The 23,383-nt window shown below is 41.6% G+C and overlaps 1 protein-coding gene across 1 annotated transcript; it reads right to left on the bottom strand.

Moving 5' to 3' along the window:
• Positions 1-3,029: 3,029 nt before the first annotated feature.
• Positions 3,030-16,237, bottom strand: nobox (NOBOX oogenesis homeobox). The gene is made up of 9 exons (XM_085346750.1): positions 16,174-16,237; positions 11,482-12,194; positions 8,295-8,457; positions 8,091-8,197; positions 7,474-7,607; positions 6,186-6,325; positions 4,840-5,101; positions 4,041-4,345; positions 3,030-3,484 (listed from the first exon to the last, which is right to left on the bottom strand). The coding sequence occupies exons 1-9, from the start codon at positions 16,205-16,207 to the stop codon at positions 3,030-3,032; spliced, it is 2,313 nt and encodes a 770-aa protein (XP_085202876.1). The 5' UTR covers positions 16,208-16,237.
• Positions 16,238-23,383: the final 7,146 nt, after the last annotated feature.

Raw genomic sequence — 23,383 nt, 5'->3', positions numbered from 1 at the left:
TGCCAGACCCGGGGAGTGCATGGAAAGAAGTGTAAAACAAACACATTCCTCCATCTCAGCCTCACTGCGTGCCATTAAGCATTTTCATAAGGCAGCATACAAATAATGCCACTTTTAGTGGAAATATTTACTATCAACAAGGTTAGCTGAGATATTTTATCGCTGTCAAATCTGGACCTTCCACTGTTTGTCCTCGTTTTTAAAGCCACGCTTGAACACACAAATCTATTTATTTTATCCAATAGGGTGTTATTTTCCTGAGCAACTCGCCCTCGTGTCCCATCTTCTTCCAATCCCAACAAAGTCTGTTTGTCATATCTTCTAAAAACAAACGAAAAAATCAACAGTTTAATGCTATTTGAACCAGGCGACTGGAGGAACTCCAAACTGTGTCTCGGTTTTGTTCTACAACCAACATCATTACTTTCAATCTGTTATATCAATAAACTTTATCCACCAATATCAATAAACTCCATTACTTGATCTGACCGAGCAGTGTGGGGTTTTCTTTTACTTTTTAACCGTCAGTCGGTGCGTGTGCACGCATACCGTCACGGCTTTTAGAAAGAGTGGGAGGATTTAATGTTTGACCACATCCATAAATATTGAAACAAGTTGCCTTTCTTCAAATCTCAGAATACTGAGTAAATATTGACACGGTGGGATCGGGCTGGAGAGAAGCATCCCAAACCTGTGCTCACACACGTATGCACATATCTGCACACGCACACACACAGTCGTTTCCCTCCAGCTGTGCTCTGAACGCTCTCTGTTCACACGAGGGAAGTCCTGGAAAAAATAACTACAGAGTAACCCGACATGAAGCGCTCCTCAGTCACATGTGTAAGCTCAGTGATACATGAAGGACTCTGAAATTATGTAAATAGCACGAGTATTACACAAAAAAGAGTCAATCAGTATCAGACTTCAGCCCGAGTAAAAACATTTCTTCCTTGAGTTTGAAGAGAGCCCTCACTTCTTCACAAAATAAAGTTCTGTGCGTGCCTTCTTATGCAAGAAATTTTTGCACTGCAAATGAAGTTTTTGTGTATGTGCGCGAGTGTGTGTGTGTTTATGCTGCTCGTCTCCTGCCAACAGTAACAGCTCAGTAGCCAGTGAGCAGGAAGAGAGAGGTTCATTAAAAACCAAATACAGAGCTTACATAACCAACAGTTCTGTTCATCTCAGAACCCCCTCCCCGTGCTACAAACACACTTCTCCTTCATCCCCATCTTCTTTCCCTCTCACGCCTACTGGCAGAGCCCACCCATCATCCTCTTCTCCTCCCATAGCAACAGCTCATCTCAGCTCTCCTCCCTTGTTCCTAGACCAGCAGATTGCCTCAGTCCCTCCATCTCCCCCGTCCTTTATCTGCTCCCTCAGTCCCTGCCACCTCCTCTTTGCTCTCATCATATCTCCTTCTCTTACTCCCACACCATTCCAAGCTGTACTTCAAACTTTACAAACAGCGGGAGTACGAACCAGGAATATTAACTAGAGTTAAAACAGGAAACCTTTGATTTTACAGAGAACAAGGAAATGTCACATTGCTCCCAAACGTCTTTTTTAGTCTCAGGAAAAAGCCTTCAGCTCTTTCAGAGGTGTGATTTCATATAGGGATTTGGTTTCCACAAGCCTCTGTTACTCACTTGCATACTAAAGATAAAGGGTGTGCAAGTGCAGTAAGTGTGAGAACACAGCAGATGGCAACACAGATTAAGGCTTTGGGCTGTATTAGTAATTGTCTGGAGTAACTCTGCTCTAAAATCCACTGTCGTGATCTTCCTCCATCAGATTACAGACTATCAGTCAAACCCATTCTCCTCCCCAGCAGAGGAACATTTGAAAAACTGCATCTTTAATGCTACAGATACTGGCACGTGGTTGTCTCACACTAAAAACCACCAACATAGGATTAACTCAAGCATGAATCAAACCGGACAAAAACCCCTCATTTAAATTAGAGGATCCCAAAACGAGGGATGTGAACTACCTGGATCACACGAACATAATCTGCTTTCACCAACAGTCCTCTTCTGATATGAAACTTTAGATCAAAATCTCACAGTTTTGACACAGTGGAGAAAATCCAGCGTGCAAAGCAGGATTGATCTAAAATTAGCAGCATCACTGGGAACAGTTTAGAAGTGCACGGGGAGAAAACCTTGAAGGGGAGATCCACCAGTCTAAGAAAAGAAAAGAAAAAAAAAAAAAAGCCATGACCTTCATCTTGATGGCCAGAGTTGTGGACCATTATGATCACACCTCATATTATCAGTTTATAAATCAGCTTCTACTTATGGGTGACCACAGCAGGACTGACAAATGTTAACAAATTCTTTATCCAGTTTAACCGAATCACAGAGACATTGGAACCAGAAACATTTTAAAGCCCTAATATTCAAAAACAAAAAAGCAACAGGACTACATATTACACATATATTTCTAACTTATTTATAACTCTAAGGATATTATAGTATATTTGTGTCTTTATTGAACAGTGGGGGTGGGGTGGGGGGGGGGTCCTCTGAAATGTAGCAGGTTACATTTGTGCAACATTTCTATCACCATATTTTAGCAGAACATGTGACTGAAGCCAGACTTGAATGTCCCTGATTAATTCTTTAGCCAATTTAAAAAATACAGACTCAGTGATGTTATTTTTCAGTGTAGTGTTTCTTCACATCTCATTCTGATTTCTAAACTGGTACCAAGATATCTTTTCTGAGGTACCTGAAATAAGCTACAATTTGAGCAAAAACAAACTGTCCTAAAAAGGGACATCGAAAGACAAAAACAAAATACGCTTCAATTGTTGTTTTAGATTATAAAACCAAGTTAAATGCAGAAATAAATGATTAACAGCGCAATGAGCATTTATTGCAGCCAGCAAACTAAAGCCTGGTGGCTTTCACATTTCAGCTGAGAACATCCTAATAGTAACAAAAACAGGAAATTTAGAAATCCACATATATTATATTTACATAGACAGTTGAAACACATGCACACACGCTCACACACACTTAAAGTCAAAAATGTATGGGAGAAAAGTCGCAGTGGAAGTGGCTGTGGATCTCTCTAGGACTGTCATACTCAATTTTGACACAAGAGGGCACTGCAGGGCTTTCTGGAGAGGCCGCGTTGACCTGCGAGGGCATTAGCAATGACTCCCTGGCTGGAGTATCCTCCACCCTGAGGCAAGAGTGCCGCAGCGTTGACACAGGTGGCAGGACGGTGGCGGTGCTGGTGGTGCTGCTTGTGAAAGTCTGGTTGAGTGAAGGATTCTGGGAATTTGCATGCAACGACTCCTGGTCCTCCCCAGGAAAGAACGAAGGAAGAGGGAGGGTGGTGGAAGAGGTAGGCTGGTGCTCTCGACCGGGTCCCAAGCTGCCAGGGTAAGCAGGAGGGCACTGAGTACGCTGGTGCATGGCTGGCTGACTGCACATGTTGCCCCATGGGTAAGACTGGTACGCTGTAATCCCAGCTGGATGGAAAACACACGCAGATCCAAACAGACTGAAAATTCAGCTTCAGTGGCAGTAATTGAAACCTCAAACATTTCACCTGTCATAAGACTAAGAATGCCAAGAGTATCTGCATACCATTTAATTCTAATGTTTTTCCTGTGCCCTCAACATGACTCCCTTTTGTCTTATTAATCAATGCTGACCTATACATTTCCTTATTAAATCACCATGCAATTTAAACATCCAACTACAAAGCTTCTGATCTTTCTAATTTGCACCACTGACTGAATGGTGACTAAAGCTGATGATATGACAGTGATGAGAGCAATGTATAATACAAGATTAAAAATAATTATTGAAAAACTGAATCCTTGTTCAATGATTGTGCAAACATCTGTTTACATAGAAATCACCAAGTCAAACTTTCTTTTGACTTCTGGGTTAGTTTACACTAATGTAGGGTGTATAGTTTTTACTTTCCATTTGATCCTATAGGATCTTTTGTCAGAGTAAAATTTCATATTTTTTCCAATACATCAATTAATGCAATCTCATTTTACCCCAGTGACTCACCGTGGTGACCAGATGACTGCAGTAGGATTTGACCTGCACTCTGGGACTGAAAGTAGGCATGACCTGTGGTGGAATAGGTCACCACTCCTGTCGAGTTTCCTCCAGGGCCAAAAGTCAGGTAGGAAGTAGGATTAGACTCTGGAGGGTTAGGGGTGAGGTAGGGGGATGGTGTGAAGTAGGTCATGCGGGGCAGAGATGCTTGAGGTTGGAGCTGAGGCTGGCTGGTGGGGTAGGAGGTCTGGAGCTGGTAAGACAGAGTGTTGCTCTGCTGGCTAGACGTCAGGTAGTCCAAGTCAAAGAGCAAACTGAGGACAACACAAACAAGAATTTAGTGACAAACATGAACATCTTTGATTATTGCTCCATCTGCAGGTTGTGGTTGCACTTATGATTACTTCTAGTGATATCGAGGCAGACAGACACAATCAGAGTTTTATTCTCAGGTCTCACGTTATTTATGAGGTTTCTGCCACCATCTCTATGCAGTACATCTGCGTTACTGAACATGCACAGATACTGCCAACCGTATCTACAAAGTAGAAGTTTTAGTGCTGTCACACATCTATAGTCATACAACCATAATTGTATAAGAACAAAGTGACTAAGTGCAATCTCTCACAGCATATTTTAGCTAAAACTGACTCCCTGCTACTACAGACGCTGTGTGAGCCATCACTACATCAGTATTTCACAGATTCCCTCTCTGCCTACTCTCTGTCCTGCTGTCAGCTCTTATACTCATCCATATTTGAAGCATCCTCTAGTATTCATGTCACAGTTTGCTGTGAGTGGAGCTGACCTGGTGTCAGTCGGCAGAGACTGGGTCTCACGGTGGGCCAAGGTAGAGCCACCCTCCAGAGCATCCAGGAAGAGGGGTGGGGTGTGGGCTGGTGTGTTGAGGAGAGGGGGAGTGGGGTTTGCAGAGTTAAAGGTTGAGGTGAAAAGAGGAAGGCTGGCTCGCCGCAGAGGGGGAGGGCTCTGCATGGGACGGGGGGGATACTCCACCAAACCCTCCTGAGATGAAAGCTGTTGCTGGCCTGTATCCCTCACTCTGCTTTCACCTAACAGATAAAAACCAAGCAATTACAAAGTAAGATTAGGCAGAGATACTGTAGTTTGGTTTCTGTGTAATTTTACTATCTCAACCTGCAGTGTGAAGGTTTGCTGAGCTGAACAAAGATGTCATTCTTCTATAAACACTTTCTCATATGTAGGAAAATCCGTTAATTAAAAACCTATGTTTGTAATGCCATAAAAGCCACAAATTTTATCGAGGTCAAATTTGCTGCTACTTTACATAACCGACCCTACAACTGAAAGAGTTTTGGTGGACAAGCTTTGTCCGCCTCTCTTCCAGTAAAAATAACTAATGTTAACAGAGGATCCTAAGCAAATGTAACGAAATTTTTCAGCCATGATGGAGGTGGGGTGACTGCATCACTGCTTGATCATCCAGACATCAAAGAATTTAAGCTGGTCCGGTTTGAGATCATTTCTTTAGGGATTAATAAAGTATTCTGATTGTAATCATTCATCAGCACCTCACAAAGGAATGATAATGCAGGTTGAAGGGAAACTTAATCCCAAATCCAAGTTTACATATTTTCCTCTGACCTTTAGACTTATGTATCCATCTAGATTGTTTTGTTGTGATGTTTCCCTTTTCATCAATGGAACGAGATGGTCTTCACATTACAAAAAAAACTTAACAGCTTTGTCTGTTTAATCAAACAAAACTAAAGTAAAAATTCAAAAACCTTGTTATGAGCAGTTTTATGTAGGACCTATTTTTTTTTTTTTCCAATGCTACTTTCAGCTGTTCACTTATAGACAAGGGCTCGCCACTGTGGGAAGGTCTGCATGTTTGATTTCTTTTTAATGATTATGTATATTTATTTTTGCACTGGATGTCGCTTATTAGGCAAATGTGTAATGTGCAAAACAAAAGGGCACAGAGCTTGCTAACATCATAGCTCAGCTGAAGGGTGATGCGATCTTTAACACCTTTGTATGCAATTTTAAATTTGGGTTGAGTCGTTTATTTTAACAAGATAAAGAGAATTCCTCACAGACAGACTGAATGCTCATCAAGCTAATGCATGAAAAGCAGAGTGTCGTAAAATGTGCATGTGTGGATTTTCACACCTGGGCTGCTGAGGCTGGACAACAGGCTGCTGTGGGAGGGTGGGCTCTGAGTGGTTATGGTGGGGAATGAAGGTGGCACAGGGGCAAGCTGGGGTAGCTTGGGAGGAGCATAATAACGAGACAAAGAAGCGGCTCCCTTACTAAAACAAAGACAAAGAACAAAAATGCACTTAAGCATGAATCAAATCAAAGTACAGAGATAAAAATCTAGAGAGGTGTGTGTGTGGGTGGGGGGGGGGTTCAACTGGACTTCTTTAGGTTTGTGAAGATATCTTGATGAATGCTCAATCATCCAGGTAAGTAGATCTCCAAAAGTTGATTCTGTTCATCTGGACGTAGTGTTTTGTGAAGATAATTCACCTCTTATCCAAGAGGCTTCTTCAGTTCTACAAACAAAAGACTGAGAGTCCCAGGTATTTAACGCCTAGTGGGGGCTTTGGAAGTGGTCCTGAGGGTCATTGACCCATTATTGACCCAGAGCCTCTTCACATGAGCCAAGGTGTGTGAGAAGAAGAAGAAGAAAAAAAAAAAAGAAAAAAAGAAGGACTGTATTACTATCACCGGGGGTTAAGGGTCAAGTCACTGTGAGGGCTTGCTCAGTTGAGGCTCAGCTGAGTAAAGACACAGCAATAACACTTTCAGTACCTACTGGGCTCCGGTTCGAAGTGATCTAGCCTATCGAAAAATGTGATTTCAACAGACGTAACTCAGTCATGAGAGCGACTTAATCACAAAAAACAAAACTACCATTTCTGAAAGCCGACAACGGGGGAAATCCCCCCCCCCCCCCACACAGAGCAGCAGGTACACCATCGTCTCGAGGTTTTCCATTGTTGTGTCGCATACAAATGACGTCACATCAACGATGGTCGTTCACAGTGGATGTGGATTCAATTCTGGTTTATTTATATAGTGCCAAATCACAGCAGTTGCCTCGAGGCACTTTGCATTGTAAGGTAAAGACCCTACAATAATGCAGAGAAAGCAATCAGACGACACCCTAGGAGTGAGAAACAGCAAGAAGAGAAAAAACAACAAACTCCCTTTTAACCGAAGAAACCTTTGCAAGAACAAATGACCTCCTTTACTTCTCGCTCAAACCATCTCGTCTTCTTAGTCCAAAATGTGAGCACTGGCATCCTCAAAAGAGTGACCTTTATTCTTTAAGTGTACAGCCTTCAAACCTAAAGAAGTCATCTACCTTATTTTCTTCAGTCTCTCTAGACTACCATGACCTGGATGACAGCAAACCTACACAGACACACAGAAATAAAAGAAACAGAAATACCTGTTGTGAGCCAGTGTGGGCATGGGATTGATTTGGTGATGTGGACTGTATTCGGCTCTACTCTGTCCGTGTTCCACCTTTGCTGTAACAGCACGTACTTTCCTCCACTTTGCCCTCCGGTTCTGAAACCAGACCTGGGACCCAGAAACATTCAGGGGGGAAAAAATAAGACTGAGGCCAACAAAAAAGGTAGAAACTGCTTTACAGAGGATGAGATGGGATTTTCAGGAACACAAAGAATAAAATGCCAGTAGCACATCTTCATAAGGAAAACATCACAAGTCTTCAGTAAAATTCCACAGAAGATGAACAGAGTAATAATAATAATAATAATAATAATAATAATAATAATAATAATGGATACTTTATTGATCCCCATGGGGAAATTACTTGTTTTTCTCTGCATTTGACCCATTCACTCAGTGAAGCAGTGGGCAGCCCACTAAGCAGGCGCCCGGGGAGCAGTGTGTAGGGACGGTACCTTGCTCAGGGGTACCTCAGGGTAGCCGTTAAGTGGATTCGAACCGCCGACCTTCCGATCATGGGGCGACCACTTTACCTACTGAGCTATCCCTGCCCTAAGAGTCTAACCATAGACCATAGAGTAAGAGTCTAACCATAATTCTCTGAGGTGTGACGCCGACTGAAGTAGCAATCACTTTCCTTTTTTCTGCGTCCGGATAGTGATCCTCTTGGAAAAGGGCCTCTAGATGCTCTAACTGATCTGTACGCAAGAGTACGTTAGTGTACACACACACAAATTACAGGACAATAATTTGCATAGCAGTCAAATGTGAGCACACAGAGACGTTTCCCCTCACCTGTGCTGTAGAGCGTCCGTGTCTTCTTCTTCGGTGCAGGTGGCAGCAGGCAGCTGTCCACAGACTCTATCCCTGGCAGCAGTGGGAAGCTGAGGGCTCGACCTCGGCCCCTGGTGCTGTAGCGGATGGAGCGTCGGGTGGAGTATACCTGCGTTATCTCCATCTGCCATGAAGAAACACTACCTCAGCACAGATGTTTTCAGTCAAATTCAGTAAAATGTCCCAATGTTTTTTTTTCCCTTTAAAAAAAGGATTTTAAATAGTCAGGTATCAATTATCACATTTTTAAAAGCTAAATATATGCACTCAAAGGAAAAACCTTTGAGTGCAGTGCTGAATGTTTCAGCCCAAACAAAGCAATGCAGCAATCATTTCCCAAAAATAAAAGTTCATTTAGGACTTCCAGGACCAAGTAATTAATTTCCATTGTTCTTTCCCATATGTGATATTAACACGTCTGTTCCAGGGCTGCAGCCAGCAGGTAATGATTTTTCTCATTTTCTGTTAATTGCTTGGTCCATTAAATCTAGTGAATATAAAAATGCCCACCGCAGTTATCCAGGACCTGATGTAATGTCTTCAAACTGCTTACTTTTTCTGATGACAGACAATAACCAAACATATCAAAACTGCCCAGAGACAAGAACAAGTAAAGTAGTCTTAAAGATTGATCAGTTATGAAAATAAACAGTTCTTCTCCTGCCAAACTGGTAACTGACTGTTCCAGCTCTACCAAACTCACATATCAGTTGTCAGTCTCTGTAAAAATTTGTCTTCAGGTTAGCGTAGTTCAAAAACAATCATTTCTGATTTGATCTGGTCTGAAACGTCTTGCTGTTGTAGAACCAGTGACATTATCTGAGATCTACGTCTGAGTGGTAAACATTAAAAGTACCGATTACTAGCACAGTGCATGCTGTGGGTCCAAGAGTGTCATCCTGGCAAATAACAGTAAAGAACAATTAATTTACCGTTATCACCTTACATAGCTTTTCAGTGAGATGAGATCATTCTCCACACGCTGAATGTGCTCGTTAATGGCTTCAAAGAATCTGTCCCCTACGGATATCACACTACATTACACACTGAACATTCAAATCCAGGATGCCATTTTCACAGCTGCATCATTAATAATTCAGAGGACTGTAGGTGTGCATATTTCATACACATTAGACTGTAATTACACACTGAATGAGCCATTATTAGAAACCTGTTGAGATTTACTAGAAAATGCAAAACTGTTGGGTTAAAGGTTAAACTTCATGATCAGCAGCCAAGTATAATGTGTTTATTTTTGTCTTTTCACACACTGTAACCCTGAAATTCTCTCGACACAAATGTCCAAATCATTCAGATAAACTGTCTTTGCACTGCTTAATACAGAATCATTTCCACCTGAACCCATATGAGGATGCTACAGGTAATTATCGAGAGTATTCACAACAAGCGAGTGGGCGTCGTGTATCCTGCATTGTCCATGCTTTACTCAGACAGCATCTGGCAGGTTTGTTGGAGAAATTTCTCTAAGCACAACATCCCAGTGCACTTCAGACAAAGCAACGCCCTCGCAAAAAACTACCTCATCAAAATACTCCGAGTTCACCATGCAATGCAGTGAGGAGTGCTCGGACCTTTACATAGGAGAGCAGAGATCTTCGATCAAGAACACAGACAGAGGCCATCTATGGGCACTGTGAACAACCACCACTGAGTGGAGGTAGTGACGCTAATTATCAGCCACCTTTAATGCAGTCCTGAAATCCTCTTCCCAACCCCCACAGCTTGACCCATGTGACCTTAATAGCTCACAACAATATGGCAGGGCAATGTCTCACAGAGGAGTCACATCTTGACTCATATGACCCTTAAAGACTGACTGGAGATTTATGCTTCAGCAAGAAATCTATGCTGTAGCTATTAGTGTGTACCTGAATAAATAGAATAAGTGTTTTTAATCTGTACTGCCACTGTTGTGTATTTTTGACTCTCTAAATAAGCTATACACAGAGCACTGGTCAGGTTCCATCCATGAATGTGTTTTTATCGCTAATAACCAAAACAAATCCAGTTTTTCCCTCACTGTTTCTGGAACGCACCAACTTCCAACATGTCTGCAAATGTTTATATAAAGGTCTTAACCTCAAACCCCTCTGAAAACTTATGGGGAAACCTCTTGTGCATCACCCTAGCAATGTGACTACATGTTAGCTCAACGTAGCCCACGATTGTTGCGATTGGCCATTTCAGCACCATCGATTGCAGTTTTGCGCTTCTTCTTCCTTTTTTCCCACCTTTTTCACTGCAGTTTTAAAATTTATTAGTGAAAGTGACAATCATCTCTTCAATATAAGGAACATTAATAATAATAGTATCAATATAAGTACTCACAAATGTCAGCAAATTTCTGGAGGGAGACTGTGTAAACTATTGGAATGGATGTAAGGGAATGTATAAACAAGTGAAAAATCTAGAGGGGCAGATTTCAATCCCTAGTCCCAAGATTTTATTTTTTTTTCTATTGGCTGGCACTACATATAAAAGACCAGGACATTAGCACATTGTAATTAACACAATGCACCATAAATGCCAGCCATTTGCGTAGGTTACATTGCAAGCACTACAAGGTTCCCAGCAGAAGTCTAAATCGGACAGAACAGGCTTGTCCACATCTTTTAGGACCACATTTAAAGTGACAGCCCCATCAGGGGTTAAATACCTGGGCCTTAAGACATTTAAGAAGTAAAGAAGCTTCTTAGGTGAGTGAAGAGACACCTTTATAAACCCCAAAAAATGTAAGTCCAGTTACCTTCAGTTCAAGTAATTAGGGCTATTTTGACGTGGGTCGGCGAGAACCTTACAAGGACACTCAGAGAGCATCCTTGACAAAACCCAGCAAAATATTAGTGGTGAAAATGCATCCAAAGTTCTTACATGTGAAAAAGAACCACTCGAGGGAATGTACTGACATGATTTCCTAACATTGTTGGGGTTCATGTGTGAAACTGGCTTAAGTTTGAGAAAGATCTTAAATCTGCGTGTCTGAAATACAGCAGCACACAAACAGAGTTTGGTGTGAATGTGTCACTCAGGTTCAGCGTGCAATGAATCTTGAGCAAATGAAAGGGAAAATACATTTCAAGTAGTTCACAGATCATCAGGTATGAGCACATGAATGGTCTCCTCTCACCTCAAGTGGTTGTGGGCCCTGCTGGGGGACACTGTGAGGCAGAAGGGGGCTATGAGGTCTTTTGTTACTCTGTGGCTGAGGACATGTGGGCTGGATGGAGACAGGAGGCTGCGAGGAGTACAGCAGGGGGATGGGAACTGGGGGACAACACAGCCCTGTCCCCCCAAACCCCAAGTAGAGTGGGTCAGAGAGGTCACAGCTGTTCGTCAGAGCCGAGGTCTCCTCTGAGCTCATCGCTGGCACCTCCTGTGTCTCACTTTTCTTCATCTCCTCAGACCTCTCACCAACATCCTTTACTCCTCTCTTACTTCTCACCTGCTCACTTTGCTTCCTCCCTCGCTTCTTCTTACTCTTCTTCTGCTCATCTTTTTGTGCTAAGCGCTTTGTCACTGTACTCTCTTGTTCATCAGCAATTGTTTCCTTGGCCTTCTCAATCTTGTTGTCTTCCATCTGCACCTCCTGTGCCGCCCCCGCTTTCAGCCCACTCTCAGGCTTCACCTGCTCCTCCTCTGTCACAACTTTCTCTTCTTTCCCCCCCTCCCCATCCTTCTCTTCTCGCCATGTCTCCTCTGCTGCCTCTTCATCCTCCCACTGACTAAACACTTCCTCCTCCTTTTCCCTCCTCTTCCTCCTCCTCCTCCTCCTGCTCATGTTCCCTCGGTTGCTGTTTTTTGACAAATCCTCCAGTTCCTCACACAGAAGGCTTGGACAGTCTGCAACAGAGTAAAGCAAGAATTTGTTTTTTAACTTAAAAATTTGGACTAAAAATCACTCATCTGGTTTTACTTCAGCATCCTACCTTCTAGTAATATAGTACTCTGGACATTAATGAGTTCATAATTATCATCAACATATTACATCTTGACTTCTACAAGAATACAATAATAACAGAGATACATTTTTGGATCAGGCCAGTCTGAAAAATGAATACAGGCTCAAGAACTTCAAAGCCAGAATTCATTTTGTGGCAGTTAGGAGAAGGCTTTAATCTTTAAGTTCCAGCCTACTGCACTATGTTTTCATTATGTATCATTTTACCCAGTTTATTTGGTCAGATATTGCAAAAATATGCCCAAATATGCGTGTTTTTCCTAACAAGCTCCTGAAAACTGAAGGTTTCTCACCTCAAGTCATTATAAGCTGGAGCTAAGTACTATAAAGCGAGTTCAACATACCCAGGTTGTCTTTGTGTTATCTGGACTCCCTTATCCGAACATATTTAGTCAGGAACACATCAAGCTTTTATCAACTCACTAAGTTAACCTAGGTTTTAACCTGCACATTCACATTAAACTGGGTGGCATCTGTGGCATTATCAACAGAAAACAGATGTTAGTAACAGAGCAGCTGATTGTTCAAAAGATGAATCTATAATATTAGAAAACCATGAATTGGTTGAACACATAATACAGACTGAGAGAAACACAGCTGCTCCAGACAAAGCAGTGGTGGTGAAGGAAAAGCACTGCACAGTAGATAAATACTGACAGCGCTGAATGAATGCATGGACACTCAGTGCTTTGTAAGACAGGAAAAGAGAGGGTAATAAAGTTTAGCCTATTTAAAGCCAGGAGAGAAAGACAGCAAAAATGCCCACTGTTTATCAGAATCTCATGGATTATAATGAGTAAATGACTAAATTAATGTTTAGAAGGCAATGTTAGTTCTCATTCTTTCAGCTGCAGCTTCGCTGTTGGTTGATGATCTGAGAGCAAGTGAAGAGTAAATGCAACAAACAGAATTCAAAGGCAGGCTTAGTCTATGTGCAAATTAAATACAAACCAGCCAAAAGTGGAAGGGAAAAAATAAGGGGAAAAAAAGGTTTATCTAAAAATATATCTCTCTTATTGATCATCTGGGAAGTGTGAAGACACTAGACTCTCCTACTATCCACACAGGAAGTCAGAGGAATCTTCCAGGAATGGTGTCATTTCACAGAGAACTGACAGGTCAGTAGACGCTGATTTCAGACCTAATGATCTCTAATCTAGGGAACAAGTTATCATGGTGAAGCACCCTGGTAAGAAGTGAACCATCTTAATAGCACAGAAAAACCCTGATAACCAGACAAGATAAAATCCGACTCCATCATCAGGCCTCTGCAGTGTTGGGAAAAGTGAACTAACACCTTTTTTTGTGTGTTAACTAGTAAAACTACAAATGCTTCCTTCACCAAAAGGAAAGTTGTTGTTCAATGTCATTCTTTTTATTTCCCAACCGGTTCCCAGGTTGAGCACTCTGCAGACAAGTTAGAGCAGGAAGGCTGAGACGGTTTGGACATCTGTAGGGGAAGTAGTGGATATACTGGACAAAGGATGTTGAAGATGGGAGGGAAAAAAGGAAGACCTCGGAGAGAAAGGTGAGATGCAACCTTTCTGCATATGCGGGTGATTCCTGCCATTTATTAGCTCGAAAAAGGTGAGAAGGGATTCTTTAGCAGTTACCTGGCCGTCCTGCGTGGTAGTGAACCTGCAAATTCCTGTATCGATACCATACCAAGTAAACACAGGGCCAGTATTACTGATACCAAAACCAATAGTGATACTTATAAACTTATAAAAGGCAGCTTATGTAGGGGAGCTCATCGTTTCATGACTTATGAGATGAATCATCACCAATCTGCAAAATCTGAACACATTTTAATAGGGTTAACATATCGATCCTATTGTGCTAGTATCAATCCGATACCGATACCAGTGATGGTATCAGTACTACGGATAATTGGGTCGTTAGTGGCTCACGGCCTAGCTCCACTGCTTGGCATCTGACCAGACAGGTGACGCGTTCCCTAGATTTTATTTATTGTTGTTGGCTTTTGAGTTTACGCTTTTAATATAAACTTAACTGAGTGGCACTTTTGCTGGGTTGACTTAATTTCTTATGACACTGTGCAATAATTTCATTACATGTTCACTGTCAAGTGGGTCATTGCTAGGTTTTAAAATTGCTGTAGTTAACCAAACTATATTTCTGTCTTTGGTAATAGGGATGGGAATCGAGAACCGGTTCTTGTGTAGAATCGGCTCCCAGTAGTCCAATTCCTTGTTGTTAGTCAGCCTGCCTATCATCCTGCTTCTGTTTCAGTTGCACTTGTGGTCCTGTGTTAAAACACTGGCACAGTCTGCAGTGTGGATATGGATGTTACTCTTATTTCACAAAAGGACGAGCACGGGATGGTAAAGTGGAAACTACATCCAGCTCAGAAACAACTGCATTATGCTGTTAACACTACTTTGACTCTTCACACACACACAGCATGCTAATACTAAGCCAACCAGACAGCATGCTAAAACCAAGCTAGCCAAGAACCCAGAGTGAAAGCTGAGTGAATGTGGGCCCCCAGCCCAGCAGCCAGACCCTGAACTTTAACAGGTAACAAACATAAGCAGTTGGGTTGCAGCCTCCATTTCTAGATGTTCATGTTTCTAAAGTAGAATCACTTTCAAGTGTTTTCGTGCTGGTTTTCATCTTTACTTTGTGTTCACAACTAAATACTAAGAGAAAGATCATTTGTGTCACCCTCATTAGGATAGGGATTTGTGCTGTGTGTAAGATTGTAACCTCAGGTTTATATTGTTAAATGGTAGTTTTGAGACAATACGTTTCAGCTATTTTATAGAGTAACATGAAAGTAGTGCAATGAGCAGTGTAACAAATTACTTTCTCTTTGGAGTAATTAAGTAACACACACTGCTCACACACACACACAAAAAAAAAGGGAAAATGCCTCCAACATACACAAACATTTGATCACACAACATGCTATTAATTTGCATGAATGTAATGTCTTCAGGAGTTTTTCCTTCCCACTGTCGCCAAAGTGCTTGCTCATAGGGTTCATATAATTGTTGGATTTTTGTATGTAGGTATTATTGTCGGGTCTACCTTACAATATAAAGTGCCTTGAGGTGACTGTTATTGTGATTTGGCGCTGTATGAAGAACTGGATTGAATGTGATATACTGCTTAGTCATGGTGGTGATAAGGAATCAAATCAATAGGTGATATCAATATTGGAATCACTAAACTCATCAATTTCCATCTTTATTTGGGTAATTTTGATTCAGTCCAGCTTCTTTTCTTTTCTCTTTTTAAATTATTCAAACTGAAGCAACCTATATTAATGAAAAGCACAGCTCAACTCTGAAAATGCCACAAAGCAGGTGTATATGCATTCATGAACTCTCACGCCGCTCAGCTACATTGGTGCATTTTCCTCTGTCACTCACTGAGCTGGAGTCAGATAAGGTACCAGTATTTGGAGAAATAACCCGATGATGTTTGAAGATTTCTTTCACATCTCCAGGGTCACGTGGTGACCCGCAGGTCAAATAAAACGCGCGTCGGTCACGGGAGGAGCAGCAGCCTGCGGTGGCTTAATTAGTGTCCCAGCCGTGCGCCGCCTCGTGCCACCACCTCACCTGACCGTTAATTAACTCTGAGCGGCTAGGTGCTGCTAAACTAGCCAAGCTGTCCCCATCTCCAAACACCGGGTCGTGAATGTTAATAACCGTGTTTTAAGTCGTCTCCGCGGAGCAGAGCTGCACTGGGAGCTTCACTCACAGGGGGAAAAAATAAAAGCTTTAAATAAGACGTCTTTCAAAAGTTTGTTAAAAGTTTGTCCGCGTGCATCAATTGAAAAGGCTAAAACAAGCCAATAAAACAATTAAAGGGCAGCCTGAGTATCCTTACCCAAGTCTTCACCTGCGTCACCGTCTTCGTCCATGAACGCCACCGTCAAAACCAATAAACTTGTGCTAATAATCAATTAAGTCGAGCAGACAACGAAGCGAATGTCTTCATGACCGCAGGTTAATGGGCTTGATTGATTGATTACCTCTCTCTGCTGTGTGACGGAGAATTATCACGTGAAGGGTGAAACAGAAGCAGCCAATCACAGAACAGAACAGATGCACCATAACTCTACTTTTACAAGGAAAAAAGGTGTCTCAAAACCAGGTAACGACTTCCTGTTCAAACAAGAAGCCTGAGTTTTATCCTTATCTAGTCTCGCTCATCGCAAACAGCTAAAAAAAAATGCTTAAATAAAAATGGCTTCTGAGGGCTCAGGTCTGAGGAGGTTAAGATATTGCCATCTATCGATTTTATCCCGTTTATTCATTTCTTTCTGGGACAAGTTTTATGTTTATACTTTTTTATTTTACAGTACAGGGGATTTACTTGTGAATCATTCAAGCATAAAAAAGGCATCTAACTCAAGGCATGTGCCATTGAACTTAGTGAATAACCAATTTAGGCACTTTGTTACTAGCAGCCTGTCGCTAAAACAAATCGTTTGGTCCCATTTCTTTATTTTAATATATGAAAAATGTCAAAGATAACACAGTTTGACAGGCATAACATTCTGTTTCTGCATCATCAAGATGATCCCGAAGAGCTGCTCATGGAAAACCTGGCATATGTCAGCATCGGGTGCAGCGTATACTTAAAGAAATTTAAGGAAACTGGAAAAGTGGAGGACAAAAGAAGAAGGGACATACCTAAAGCAACTATACAAAAAATGAACAGCATCTAAAAGTCAAGTTCTCAAGAAATCAGAAATAATCCAGCAAACAGCTGAAACAGGACCCGAGAGATACATCTGGGCTTTCAGTTGATCCATCTACTGTTTATTGAAATTTCATCAAAAATGTTCTCAGTGGAAGGGAAGGCCACTTATCCTTCCACCTATTAAATTCAGGTTCACAGGGGGCCTGGAGCATATCACGGCTGCCGCAGAATAATAGGCAGACTACTACACACTGGCAGAAAACCATTCACATTCACAGTTAATGCCAATTTAGAATCACCAGTTAACCTAACCTCACTAACTGCATGTCTTTGGACTGTGGGATGAAGACAAAATACCTGTAGAGAACATGCAAGCTCCACACAGAAATGCTCCGGCCAGGTTCGATTTGGATTTGAACCCAGGACCTTCTTGCTGAGGCAACAGCACTAACCAGCCCCATTGTGCTACTCTAACGATGAATGATGAATCAGGCGAGTGGTGTTGGAGCTCTTTTCAAAAATTAATGTAATTATGAACACAGAAAAGTGCTGTCAGAATTTGATCCACCGTGCAATACCATCTGGAAAGCATCTGAATGGCAGCGTGACAATGATGCCAAACACACTGTCAATGCTGTAAAACCAAACCTGGATAGAAAAACACACAATGCAACGCTATCAGGAGTTCAGGTTGTGTTGAAGAATGATAGCGGTCTGAACAAATACCGACTTTCAAGCTCATTAGTATTGTACAAACTCTGTTTTTCCCTTATATACTGTATTGCATCTAAATAAATCATTGCACCTTAAGCAGCTTGAGGTTACGGCACAGCTAACAGCTGTACAATGTTTTTCCCATTTTCTTTTTTATGAACCTAATTTCTCAGATCACAAACTATGCCTTTATTGTTGGTTTCTAACTTGCTCCTATGTGTTTAAATGGCTTTTTTATTTTTAAAACAAAACTGTTTGTTGGGGAAAATGAATGAGAACATTTAAAATGACCCTCAATATGAAATAGGTAATTATTATTATATGTATAGTATGTTGATAAAAGTGGATTCTGGGATTACTTGAAGCATTTTTGCTGTAGTAGGTGAGATGAGACGTCTAAAACAAAATCATTCTGTGAATCATGTAGCTTATTTAAACTAGATCATAAAGACAAAATGAATGTTTTGATATAATCACCAAGGCGCTGTAGTTTAGATGCAGATTTGTTACACCTCTTAACATACTAGACTCTAAATGCAGGAAAACTAAAGCCGTGGCTTTGCGGGGGAACTACATGTAGTTTTTAGTTTGAGATCCCGTGAAATAAAGACACGTGTCACTGCTACACATTTGCTACACATTTGCAAATGTATCTGAAAGATGTTTTATTTTCTTTCAGCTTAAATTAATAATCATGTAATCCGTGAAATCTACGCTGGGACTCCTCATGGTTAACCCAACCCTACAGACTGTCAGCTGAGGATAAACAGCGCTGATCCCTTGAGCTTCTTACTCCACAAAGGTCTAAAAAAATAAGCCGTTGTAAAATCAGACACAAACGCACCACAGCCTGCTATCTGTATTTTTGTAGTATGTAAAATTACAGCTGAAAATAACCAGGTTAAAACTGGGTAGTAAATCAGGTTGTCTCTGCCACGGTTGTTCCTCTGTTACCCAGCAGATGGGGTACTGGTTGGACCCCAGGCCTGCTTCATTCTTCCCCAACTCTACTGTGCAGCTTTGGCTCGGCTGTTCCACCCCTCCCACAGGAGGCTCACACACAAGGAGCCCTCAGCCTCTGTGCAGAGGCATATTTCCTCATCAGCAGCCCGCTCTCCAAGGCCAGGACAGCTTGTTAGCTTTGCTGGATGATAGCCAGCTGCAAACCCACTACTCGGGTGACCTTGGTCTCATCTGGTCTCATGCTTGAAGAGCAGGAATAATCTCCTTTCCTGTGTGTCTGTGTTTGTACTCACAAATCCCCACAGACAGTTTATCTAACTTTCAGTGAGGAGGGAAGAGGGAAAAAAAGATATTTTTATGTGTTGACTTAAGAAAAATAACATCTCTGTCTGTTTCTCCCTCGAGGGCCCACAGAGTTAAACAAGTGTAAATGAGGTGCTAAGAAGCTGTGATCACGCAAATACAAATACAGCATCTCTCTTAGATGAAGCACAGAAGAGAGGAGAGCTGCCTCTAGTGTCAGCGGGTCGAAAAGAATGGCACGCAGGCCGAGCTAATGCTGGCTGGTGTGTGAGAACATGGAGGCAGACTTTGTGTCTGCACGCAAGCGCCTTTAAATGCATGTTACTGAAATGTATTCATCTCCTGTTTCAAGTGCTTCGTTGCTGAGTCATGAGTGGACCCAAGAATAAAGCCTGGACCTCAAGTTTGAACAATCTTCAGCCGCCAAGGGAGCTGAGTCACATTTAAGACCGAGATATTGAAGGAAAAGTTCACCCACATTACAACACTGCATGTGATCACAATAAACTCATTTAAGCTTCCCGGTTTGAGGGGATTATTTGGGATTTTTATGCATCTCCTGCAGCAAAACGGATACAAATGGAACTTCATGTGCCCTACCCACAATGTAGAAAAGAATTACATCTAAATAATTCAACGGTAGCCTGTCTTTCGAGCAACATTGTCTTGGTGGGTAATCCACAGACTACAGTGACAGTGTTCACTGTAACCAGAAGAAAAGGCAGTTTATAACCACTGTGAGCGCTACAAGCTGCAGACTGCATTAAGATGGAAGTGAAGGGTTGAGAAATCTGTAAACCTGGACAAAAAGAACAAAAAGGTCTGCATAGCAACATCAGGTTTTTGTAGTCTGAGTGAAGTCCTGTTTATCCTTGAAGAAATTTTACAAACTGCAGCTTTGATTAGGAGGAGGAGAGGGCACTAATAATGAGGTCAAAACACTTAAACATTACTCCGGTAGAATCAAAATTAGCTGCGCCGAACAGTTAAAGTTTATAATTACATCTTCTGAAAGACTTTTCCAAGTAGCAGGTACATTTGATGGCACCCCTTCATCCAGCCTGTCCTAGTCTACAATGAGCGAGAGGCAGGCACGCCCATCAACAAACCTGTGGCCACTTTTATAGGTGGTGAAAGAAAACTGGATGAACAGAGGAAAGCCATACAGTCACAAACTGCCCCAAAGTGTCACAAACGCCTCACTGGAAGAGCCGATTCAACCCTGAACCTTTTTACTGTGATGTGCATTTAAAATACTTCATTAACTGAAAGCAGACTTGCTGATTGTGGAATGTGCAGTGTTTGCTTATGAGGGAAGATGCATTATTACATATAAAACCAAGGCTGGATTACCTTGACCCCGAGGGACTCGGAAATTCCCTGGTTCATTGAATGTTAATTAGTTTTGGTGATTGGATTAATGGTGCGTTTGTTAGCAAATTAGCACAGCTAAAGTACAATACCTAAGAAAGTGGGGGGTGGTATTGTTTTGTGAGTGTTTCGGGCCTTTTAAGCAGGGAAGTATGCGTCAAACTAATATCTGGGGGGTAGGTAATAATTTGCAGAATATATGACGGTGATGGTGTCTGGTGAAATAATGAGACAGTGCTGTATGTATGTATTAAAGAAATATTGGTTTCTCGCAATACAGTCAAGAAGTTTGGTCTAAAGATAAGAAAGTTCACCTACATGCACCTTTAAAACAAACAAACCTGACCAAGAAGAGTACCCCTGAAACTACAACTGGTTGTTTTTACACTCTGTAATTTGTATGTTTAATACATATACACAGTGTAATAGTTTGTGAACTTTACAGGTGCTGGTGTGCAAACATTAAGGCTAGCTGTTTCACCATTTCCAGTCACATGTTAAGCTAAGCAGTGGCCTATAGTTTCCTATTTACTGTATGAGAGCGTTCTCAATCTTCTCCGCTAACTGACGTGGTTTCTTCCTAATCTTAAATTGACCCTCATGCATATTTTAATAAGATCTGAAGGCAGGGGGTCAAGGACGTAAACAACATGAAAGCACAAATCCATCCTGCCGTGCATCAGGGGTTCAGGTTGTTGGTGGTGTAATGGGGTGGGGGATATTTTCTTGGAACATTTTGGACCTCTTCAGTACTAAATGAGCATTGGATAACTAGGGATGCACCGATACCGATACTGGTATCGGGGCCGATACTGTAAAATGTGTGTGTACTCATACTCGTAAAAGTTAACCGATACCATGAACTGATACTGAATTATTTCATTAATCAGAGATTGGCTTGTCATTTTTGTTGTAGTTTTTTTAGATTGGCCACTAGGGGGACATCCTGCGCTAAACAGGCACAGGGTTAGACGAGTCAGACTGGCAGCTCCAGATAAAGAGAAACTGGAGGCTGCTGTAGCTAGGCTAAACAAAATGTCAGCAGTGTGGACCGGAACAGCCAACTTTAACTCAGGTTTTGGAAAAGCGATGAAAAATGTCAAGAGAAAATCCACGGGCAGTTAAAATAACAGAGGCTCTGACTCATTTTATTGCTCTGGATGACCAGCCAATGCCAGTCGTGGAAAGCATAGGATTCTTCTCAGCATACTCGAGCTGCGATATGAAATTCCCAGCCGCCCACACATCAGGGAGATAATGGTGCCAAAACTTTCTAAAGCAGTAAAGACAAGCAGTGTGTGCGCGATGTCAGTCCTTGGTTTAACAGCAAAGTGGACTGATGATCCACAGGCAGATGAGGAGTTTGTTCGTCAATGCCAAATACTTTCGTTATTTTGTTTGTTTGTTTACAATATGGACACTCTGCAACAATTGAAAAGTTTATTTTATTCTCAAACCTAATTTGTATTAATTTTATTCCAAACAGAAGTGTTTATTTATTATTCCGAAAGCTCGAGACAGTGCCAATAGTTCAGTGATATTTTGTTAAATTACAATGTGGAGACTCTGCAATAATTTAACAGAAGTGCTTATTTTTCACTTGAAATTTTTTTGTGGTCATTTTTATTAAGATATTATTTATTATCGGCAGAGAATAAAACAAAACCTGTCTTCCAATTCATTGCATTTGTGTGTGTGTGTGTGTGTGTGTGTGTGTGGTAGAAGTATCGGTTTTTGTAATCTGTATCAGCAAGTACTCAGATCCAAGTATCGGTATCGTATCGGTTTGAAAAAATTGGTATCGTTGCATCCCTACCTATAACCTACATTTATCTACAGTAAAGAGCAACAATACAGCAACACCATGTTCTTTATAACTTTATAACCTGTTTCCAGCAGGATAACACACCATGTCACAAATCTTAGATGATCTCAAACTGGTTTCTTGAACACGACTGTAATCAAACGACCTCCATAGTCACCAAATCTCAATGCAGAGAGCACCTTTGGGTAGTGGTGGAACAGGACACATCATGGATGTGCTGTGTGATGCTATTTTGTCAGTATGAGCTGATGACTTTGTAGAATATACCGTATGTCACAAAGACTTCAAGCATCTCTGAAGGCAGAAGGAGGTCCAACCTGGTACTAGCAAGATGTACCTCATGAATCAATCGATGAGTGTATACATGTGTTGTTGCCATAGTTTTGTCCCATCTGCATTTTTTATTATTACAGCATAGTTTTATCCATTTATAGCAAGTTATTTTTGTGTCTCTTGACTATGGGTCATTGACCTTAATTAAACTTCAGGTTGAGAAACACTGCTGTTGTGAGATTATAGATCATTAGCCACCAAAAAGACAGCAAAGGAATAATTGCACAATTTTAATGTCACACAGTTATGTAGTTCCTTGGTTGTTTGTGTCATTAGTCACAAATTCTTGAGAGGAAAAGAGAGTTTTTTAATCTATTTCAGTTTAAAAGAAGACAGGAGAGGACAGATTTACCCAATCAGGTTTTTTATTTGGAACAGAGTGGCAGATTAGTGACAGGGCGATGGCGTGGAGGATCCGCCTCCTTTCGCTCACTCAGCCAATGACAGAAACTCAGCCTTAAAAAATGCAAATGTATAAAAACAGGAATGGGAACAGCAAACATAGAGTAGTGTAGCCTCCACTGGGCTTCACACACACAAACACACGCTCACACGCACACTCTCAAACATGCACACTAACACTCACACACACACACATACAAATTTACCCTCTTTCTCTCAGACACGCACACACGTCTTATTTGGCTACGCAGGCTTAAATGGCTACAAACGCACACGTTTACACTTTGACAGTCACTTTTAGAAAAGACAGTACGTGTTTATATCATTCCTGCCTGTGAGAAAGTGGCGTGTTGTCTGTCCATCTGTCCTGCGGCAGACAGACAGGTAGACAAGTCAGACAGACAGTGAAAAGACACGGTCAGTGTGTGTGATAGCCACTGTGAGGGACGAGCCGCCCCACATTCAGCAGTGAACAGACTA

Source organism: Diplotaxodon limnothrissa, linkage group LG22 (genome assembly GCF_057381915.1).
Source record: "Diplotaxodon limnothrissa isolate DT_005_m linkage group LG22, D_limnothrissa_male_GT1.1, whole genome shotgun sequence".
NCBI lineage: Eukaryota > Metazoa > Chordata > Actinopteri > Cichliformes > Cichlidae > Diplotaxodon > Diplotaxodon limnothrissa.
Note: the sequence above shows the minus strand (reverse complement) of the source record. Positions and strands in the feature narration are given on the sequence as shown.

What these genes read in the sequence shown, in the direction of transcription:
- nobox (XM_085346750.1), bottom strand. Translation starts at nt 16,207, where the DNA reads ATGGACGAAGACGGTGACGCAGGTGAAGACTTGG. An exon ending in GTCCAGCCTCAGCAGCCCAG is followed by an intron (nt 5,102 to 6,185) that starts GTGTGAAAATCC and finishes TTTATCTGTTAG; the next exon opens with GTGAAAGCAGAGTGAGGGAT. An exon ending in TCTCTGCCGACTGACACCAG is followed by an intron (nt 4,346 to 4,839) that starts GTCAGCTCCACT and finishes TGTTGTCCTCAG; the next exon opens with TTTGCTCTTTGACTTGGACT.